This window comes from Macrobrachium nipponense, chromosome 18 (assembly GCF_015104395.2).
Source record: "Macrobrachium nipponense isolate FS-2020 chromosome 18, ASM1510439v2, whole genome shotgun sequence".
Lineage (NCBI taxonomy): Eukaryota > Metazoa > Arthropoda > Malacostraca > Decapoda > Palaemonidae > Macrobrachium > Macrobrachium nipponense.
In genome coordinates, this window is record NC_087211.1 from 24,415,786 (window position 1) to 24,424,917 (window position 9,132).

The following is a 9,132-nucleotide window of genomic DNA, read 5'->3' on the forward strand; positions in this document are numbered from 1 at the left end:
TACAACCTTTTTACAGGACGACGAATCTCCTTTGAATTTGGCGTCCCCACCACAACTTCTGGAGAGTGGTGCCCCCCTCCCACTGACGACAACCCTTCGCTCCAATCCCCCTTCCCCTCTGGAGAAAAGGGAGCCCAATTCGCCCACTTCTATGCCTGTTCCGAGTACCCCCAACAGCTTGGCCTTGGCCCTGACGGAGCCCCTGACGCCATCCACTCCGATCACACCAACGACGCCCAGCTTGTTCAATGGAGGTAAGCTGTAAGAGAAGCGGCGTCCACAAACAAGCAATCAAGCTTTACGGGACTTTCGCAATGTTTGTCCGCAATTATCTCGCGACTCGTATTGTTTATCTCTCCTCTCGCCGAAAAACACCGCGAGGTTCAGTGGCCGTATATGGCGCTAACATCCTTTTCTCCGTTGTCTCCTTCAGACTCCAGTAATAGCAACAGGATGGGGCTCGGATGTAACGCGTCAGGATGCAGCACAGGATCCAGGGTGCTGCTATGGCGGTTTCTGTTGGATCTGCTCCACAATCCACATTACAGCCCTATCTACATCCGCTGGCTAGATAGACCAGCTGGAATATTCAGGTAGTTACGTATTTACACATCTCACTCGCGCTGTGTGATTACGACAGTTTTACATAACACTCACTAACGAGTATTTGCATACCTGATTATACACGCACACACATACACACACTCACATACACACAGACACGCATATCCATCTATCTACCTATCTATCTACACATACATACATACATATATTATATATATATATATATATATATATATATATATACATATATATATATATGTATATATATCATATATATATATATATCTATATATATATATATATATATATATAAAGGTTCGCCACAAGGAGGAGAAAATAAAAAACGAAGTACCAAATACTTGGTACTTGGTATTTCATTGTCTCCTCCTTGTGGCGAACCTGCAAATCTGATATGACGCGAAAGGTTTGCGATTCCTCTGCTTATATGTATACACACACACACACACACACACACACACACACACACACACATATATATAATATATATATATATATATATATATATATGTGTGTGTGTGTGTGTGTGTGTGTGTGTGTGTGTGTGTGCTTTTGTGTCTTCGCCTTCGCCTTCTTTATTATTTATGTGCAAACACGTAAACATTATTTGAATACAGATATAGTCAGAAAGAGAGGCCTATGGTAACTGAATTTATAAATGCATGAATTTAAGATATTGGAGAATAGACGAAGAGGTTATAGACGACAGTTTATAAGACATGAGCCACGGTTATGAATAAGGTGCTGGATGGTTTGTGGTAGAAAATAGTGACGATGTTCGAGGAGAATAAAGTGAATCTGTAGGTGTGTCTGCAGCATAACCGAACATGAGATATGATAGGGAGAACATGCATCCTAGAAGGTTTACAGTGATTCTTTCTAGCAGAACAAAAAGAAGAAAATAATGTTACGCATGATGGTCGATTGCGACAAGAAATAAAATACAATATCGTAGTCAACGGAGGTTATGATCTAAAACATGCGAAAATACTTCTAAGATAGAGCCCTGTTTCGTGGAAGTAACCTGTGGATCATATCAGTTTGTTAATAAATAGTCTGAACAGGTGGAAAGAATATGAGACTAGACTGGTCAGAAGGCCATATGAGGCAAATATCAGGTCAAGGTGAAAACTCCTGGTATTTTATAAGCAAGGAGGGAAAACCAAGTAGTGCTAAAATACTGGATGGAGGACGTGCTAGAAAGAAGGTCCTTAAAAATCTTCAGTTGGCTCAGATGGATGTGAGAAACAGACGATTGGCTACATAACCTGCGGATAATTAATTATACACACGAGTTCAATTATTTTTAACCACCAGCTAGACGAAAGTGGAGTAACCAATCGTTGGAAAGGTATTTCTATGATTAGCCTCTCTCTTCAGGAAAGTCGGTCATTAAAGGAAATGCCCGAATGCCCTTTTGCAGCAGACCCAAGTCTTAGTCCTAGATGGTGAAATCTAACGAAGATCAAGAATAGATAATAAGAGAGGACATTTTTAGACAAACAGGCTGATGATGTTAACAAAGCCACGTATCCAGGAGGAGCCGTTGGTTTTAAACCTACAGAGTTCCCAGTAAAATCCATCCACTGTCGAAAGGCAGGGTGGGCAAATGGAAACAATAGGAGAAGAAAGGCAACGTTAGGAGGGACATTTTTGTGAAGACATTCATAAGAGATATGAGGGGGTTATTTTCAATGATGCACCAAATGCTGAAGAAGACTTTAATGCACCAATGAATGAATTCACACTTTTCGAAGTGAAATCAATCATAAAGAAACTTAGGAGTTGGAAAACGTTTGGTTGTGATGGAATCACTAAAGAACTTACTTTATCTGGAACTGAAATAACGTCTCGTATACTAACTAGTTTGCTTTGTATAATGTGGAATGAAGAAACAAAGCGTGCTGACATAGAACTGGAAGTCGTTGCCAAGTCACCAAAGGCATTGCAGTTGCGTTGGTTCTAAAAAAAATACTAAGGATATATGTTATAGATGGGCTTTAAAATTAAATTGAACGAAAGCTTTTAGTTGAACAAGTTGGTTTAATAAAAGGTAGGAGTTGAATCAAATATTAGTGGCTTTTGTCGATCACGAAAGGGGATGACATAAGGTCGTAAGATGCTATCTTAATCGTCAAAATCCAAAAATATTTACATTGCTTCCTTAATAGGATGCATCGTATCTCTGAAGAGATAGGACTCAAAATAAATCTGACAACGTAATTACTGAAGACAGAGTATGCACAAAACACGGAATAACATGAGATGGACGAAGGTTTGATCAGAATAAGTCTTTCAAATTGTTTCGTAAATCTGATATCTCATGTAGGTTCTCTTGAGTTGAAATTAAAAAAGTAAAATAAAAAATCGGCAGTCTGAGTAAGATTTAAAAATAGAAAAGAGTAAAACTGCATACGAAAGTAATATTATACTTGTACATAAAGTCTAACGCAATCTGTATTGCTACATGGACGGGGACCTTAGTATAATGGTGTAAGTAGATGCATAAACGATTTTGTCAATAATCAGAATAAAGCTTTAAGGAAAATGGCAAGACAGAGTTAGAATGATACGAGAAGAGAAGTCAAGGAAGTTCAGAGGTAGGTGAAATAACGATGAAACCGAGATGGAGAAGGTGTCTTAAACATGCTGTTCGTACTAGAACAGTATGTGATGTGTCAGCTGAGTGAGCACCTGTGGCCGTCAGAAGAGTTGGAAGACCCAGACTATTACTGTACTCTGATGAGAACGAAGAGGCAAGAGGGAGGTTCAAGTTCAAAAGAGATTTGTAGATGAAGTAAAGAAAGACTTGATTTGTAGATCATGAAGAAGTTATATATGTATATATATATATATATATATATATATATATATATATATATATATATATATATATGTGTGTGTGTGTGTGTATGTGTGGTGTGTGCGTGTGTTTGTGTGTGTGTGTGTGTAATCACTTTCAGATGTCACGCTTTCCAGGAAAAAAAAATCTGATTCCATGTTTGCAGTGAACAAAAAATTTATTAATGTAAATATAAATGTTTATTGAGAGTGTACTGAACAGAAGTATACATGCTTGTACGATTAAAACCCATTACTCTTTTTTTCTTCTCCTTCTTAAATCTAGAATAATGGAATCCGACATGGTAGCCCAGCTCTGGGGTATGGCACGCAAAAACTCCAACATGAATTACGAAAAGATGTCTAGAGGGATGAGGTAAGGGAACAGTTTGTTATTTCATAAATCTTGACTCAATGTAATCCAAGGGTAAATCCAGGAGAACATGAATTACATTACATTTCCTCTTATGGCTCGGGCTTGACAATCTCTTATGGCTCGGGCTTGACAATCTCTTATCATTTGATCATGATCTGTTACACTTTCGGGTAGCATTCAATGCAAGAAATGATTGAAGAGCTTGATTTGAGTATGGGTTAACATTCTCTCTCTCTCTCTCTCTCTCTCTCTCTCTCTCTCTCTCTCTCTCTCAAATAGTCTCAATAGTGAGTCGTGTAACTTACTCATTGTAAACATAGAGCCAAGCATTCCATGTCTGCATAAAATCGCTGCTGAACCGACAAATTGCTAAGTATAAAGTTAACTTCAACTAAGGTAGCAATTCTATCAAATGTTTCATTACCTTTATACTTGTATGTGCATCAGTATTGAATTGGATACTACTCTCCTTGATTTAGAAAAGACCTTTCTTAGAGATTTTGTTAAATCCAACTCTGTTCGTTTTTCTAACATATGTCATTCAGTATAAACATAACAGTGAATTGCATCATAACAGTTAATAACAGAGTGAGAAATATGGCCGTTCATAGACAATGTGTGTTTGTTTGTGTGTTTGTGTGTTTGTGACCGTTACCGATTCACCAAGGTTTAGAAGCTCTTGCACCTGGTTTCTGTTCTTGACTTGGCTGTTACCAAAGGCTATAGATTATATCTATAGACCTTTTGGCTGTTACCATATTCATATTGCGCATTTTACCGCGATAGCTATGATCCACACCTACATATCATATTTTGTGAATGAAACAGATATCTGTACGAATTAAAATGTACCGTACGTTATTTAAGTATCGCTATAGTTCTTTTGGGCCATGCCCCACCTAATCTCCTCTAAAATCCTGGTGCCCCCTCTGGTGAAATATTACAATTCTTATATTCACGGTTGAAACATTCTCGAACTGTCCCCCTTCAAGAACTAATTTATTCCGTACGCTGCCATATTGCCTCTCTTCCTTCAGGTTGCAGTTGATCACTTCCGTAATTAAGCTCCACTCTTCTTCCTTCCTTCTAATTTTCATCTATTTGTTTATTAATTATCTGTTCATTTTTAGCCTAGGCTAGGAAAAGGTAGCAAGTAGGCGATTCAGATGGCCTTCGTTGTTAAAATACTATACCGTCTCTCTCCTCCCACACAGGACATACTACAAGAGGGGAATCTTGTTCCACATTGACGGCACAAAACTCATTTACAAGTTCAACACGACAGATCCGGAGATACAGCAGCGCATGCGCTACTACGACTTGACGCTCAAATCCCAAGAAAATAATGAGGCCACTAATGAACACGCAAACGACCAGGTAATGAACTCATTAAAGGGAATATGAATATATTTATCTGTATTTTGCTATTTAAAATTCATACAGGAAAGCGTGTAAATTGCACAGAATATCTGAGTTACGGATCTATTTCTATTGACTGCATGTGGAAACAAAAGCAAAACGGGCAAATGCAAATATTAAAGGGAAATGACACGACTCAGTATTCCTGAAAGCATGCTAAAAGAAGAACAGCGAGCTTTCAAGCATTGTTGAAGGTGCCTGTGGCAGATTTTTTCGTGGTGGGAAGTTCGAGATGGACATGACTGCTCAAATTCAAGATCGATGGCTGCAAAGTCACATAGTTTTATTGGAATTATTTTCGTTTTCATGTTAAAAACAGGATGATGAAATTATTACAAAAACGTAATATTCAATGTTGAAGAATTAAGTGCGAGGTTCAAAAGAAAAAGCGATAGATGTGGCACACATGAATTTCAAGAAAAAGTTTCTCTGGGACGACAGATCCGATGCAGAGCGCGTTGGCAATGCAGGGTTGATCTAGGTAGCAACTATTTTTTAGAAGAGTTTCGAAATTTAACGACGAAACAGAAGCTTATGTAAATGTTTCGCAAAAGCTGATTTGCTTGGTGTAAAATTGTTGGTATAAGATAACTTACATTATGTTTTCATGACTTTCTGCGATGTCTGAGAATGATGATAAGGGGTATTAAGATAAAAAAAAAAAAAAAAAAAGATAGTAGAAATAGGAGAACAGAGACTAAACGAGAGGTGAAAATGCTGATGTAAGGAACCAAAATATTCGTCGCCGTGTCACAGGAAACTTACAGAAAACTGTGAGGTTTACTGGTGTTTGTGGCAAGCAGCCTGAAAGTGATTCGTATCAATGGCAAAGGCTACAGGATTAGATAGGACCAGAGCGATAAACTGTAAGGTGAATTTGACTGAATATTTTGTAAGTTCAGCACTTCCTTACACCTTCCATCGAATATCCTGCATAAGGCAGAGTGAAGTAACGATTGATTTCCTTAATCTCGCTTAAAGGATAAGGATTTTTTTAGAAGACATATTTATAATTGTTATTCTCAGACACTGACAAATAATTTCACACTCAGATAACACACACACACATATATAATATATATATATATATATATATATATATATATATATATATAGAATATATATAAAATATATATATAGTTATATATATTTATATATATATATATATATATATATATATATATACATATAATTCTATTGGACTTCAAATGTCTGAATTAGTGTCGATGTCCATTTCAACAAATTTTACATTGCTAGTACTACCAGTCTAAATGATTTCGTATTTTCAGCATGGACTTTCAAGCCAGATTCCGCCCTCAGCAATACCCGGCAACTTGAACCTCTCTAACCTACAAGCGATTCCAAGTTTGCCAAATTTACCTGTTGCGGTGACGTCATCGTCTGCTACATCCGCAATCGACAGCATCTATAACAGTCATTTCCTCCGTGATCTTCCGCCGCTGTCAAGTGGCCTTCTGTACGAGCCATACATAACTTCATTTCTGTCCAGAGCATCTCAAAGGGAACTCTTTTAGGAGAACTAACGAAAGATCTGACTCTTATATTGGTTTTAAGGAAAGCATGCTATACCTGGCTGAAAAACAGACTGTCTAATAAGCTCTTGATAACAGCCTTTGGTATATTAGTGATTTTTTTTTCAAGACATTGGTTGAATGAAGATGGAAGCTTCGTGGTTTGTAGGAGGACTTCTTTATGTATCAAATATGTCTGTCTAGATTTATCTCGAGTTTGTTAGTTAGTATATTTCAAGCCTAGAAAAGTCTGCTTGTATCTAAGTGATCGTCGGTAACAATCTTTGTAAAGATAAGCAATGCCGATAGTATCTAGGTATGTTATACAAGATGAACTTGATAAAAACGCGAACTGCGTCATCTGTATCTTATCTTTCAAGTTCACTTCATATCAAGAGCTCCATTGTTTAGTTTAAGTTTTCGTTTCTTTGTCTGTTAGAGAATAAAAAGGTTCACTATTTATTTGACAACAATGATTTCTTTCAACTTCAGGAGGCTGTCAATCATTTTTGTAGCTGTGACCTCGAAAAATCTTCAGACAATCTAAGATCTCTTTTATACAATTAAGTTTGTATATGATGTATCGTTAATTGTATAAACATCGTTAACTGTATAAATATTGTCTTGTTTCGTTACGTACTTGGTAATGATGATGTCCTGTAAAGAAATTTAAGGATGAAGTTGTATGGCATTCAATCTAGCGGACCTTGTTATAAACTGTGGTTTCTTGGAAGCACTATTTTTATATTATTCTTTTTTTTCAAGTCTCGTTGGGTTGTAATGATCAACTATGGTTATCGAGTAATGGGAACATATGGCAAATAGCAGAGAGATATGAGATAGTTTGATGACAACACTTTCTTTTTCTAGCTTTATGGGAGCGATTTAACTAACAATGACAGTCAGTGGTCATTATAACTGTGGTCGAGTCGAGCTGACTCAAATCAGGATCTCCATGTGACTCGCGCTATCTTCTTGTGCAGGTTGTCCGAGGTGCAAAACGGCGCATAAGTTGTCAGCAACATCGTCCTTTAGGAAAAACCAGTCTCATTAAGCAAGACAGAGTTTGTGGCCTAAAATACCATTCAAACTTTCGTTGTTTTGTGAGAAATTTGCGTGATACCACCTGCGTTGTATGATATTTACACCCAACCTTTTTCTATAACATTTAGCTACATTCAACTTCTTCCCACGAGTTTTTTTTTTTTTTTTTTTTTTTTTTATAATGCCGATCAAACAGCCGTAGTCAGAGGTAATGAAAGTGTCGCATAAGTGGAGACAAGTTGCCCGTCTTTGCAAACTTTTAATATGAGAGTAATGAATGAAGCTAGTTTTACAGTTAAGATGGGAATAGATCTAATAAAAAAGAACATAAGTATCTTGGTAATGAACTTTAAAAATAGATAAAGAATGAAATAAACAAAAAAAGAGCCTACTTAATCTATAGGTAATGACATGTTAGGAAACCTGTTTTTTTTTCTATAGAAAATTCCAACTTATGCCATCCTAAACTTGTACAGAATTCCTGTGGGGTAATTTTCATGCCAGAGTATGTGCTCAGTAGGAAAGAAGAGTTACACAAACTGAAGTAACTAATGAAATCAGACATTCACAACGAGGGGTTCTTGTCAAGGAGAATTTTAAACCTGATGGTTTTGTCTGTTTTTATGAAACGAGGCACACATAATGGCCAGATGTTATTTTTCAGAAAGAGGTTTCTAGAGGTTGATGTAGTCTTTCTTATAGGAACATTTGGAAAGAGCCCGTCAAAGGAAGTGGTATGTGTTCTAACTTTTAAAATGTATTATATTTATATAAGCAACAATGTATTTAATTTTATGCAAATTTTCATTCGTTTTCCCTGTACTCTTTATTGGATCAGAATCAACACCATGGAGGCCGATGGTGTTGCGTTCTCTCCGCACTTCAGAACATTCCATGAACTTTTTCTGGGGAGAGGGTGTTGAAGGGTCTGTTCGATGCGCTTGTACGGTCATCAACCGTCCTGGGATTTGAAAGTCCGTAGTGATGTCCCAGTTGATTTGTAGTTTTACAAAAACAAATAAAGTATTAGTCGGGATTCTTCTTATTTAGTAACCTCCATATGCTTCTGTAATTAACTATTTTAGTTTGGATGTTCATATATTATAATTTAATTATATATAATAATTATATATATATATATATATTATATATAATATTATATATGTATATATATATCTATATATATATATTATAATATTATAATATTATATATATAATATTATTATATATATATAATATTATACATGTAGAATATATATATATATATATATATATATATATATATAAAGCGAGGAAACACTTCAAACAACTCAACATTATACCCAGCTTACAGAAAAA

The 9,132-nt window shown here is 36.2% G+C and overlaps 1 protein-coding gene across 1 annotated transcript in view; it reads left to right on the plus strand.

Annotated features, from left to right (window-relative positions):
• The window catches only part of LOC135196927 (ets DNA-binding protein pokkuri-like), a 38,248-nt gene extending 29,418 nt beyond the window's left edge, over nt 1-8,830 (plus strand). Inside the window, exons 7-11 of the mRNA XM_064223764.1 lie at nt 17-254; nt 434-593; nt 3,710-3,799; nt 5,014-5,176; nt 6,508-8,830. Of these exons, the coding sequence (XP_064079834.1) occupies nt 17-254; nt 434-593; nt 3,710-3,799; nt 5,014-5,176; nt 6,508-6,753 (897 nt within the window). The 3' untranslated portion in view covers nt 6,754-8,830. The remainder of the gene's footprint in view (nt 1-16; nt 255-433; nt 594-3,709; nt 3,800-5,013; nt 5,177-6,507) is intronic.
• The last annotated feature ends 302 nt before the right edge of the window (nt 8,831-9,132 follow it).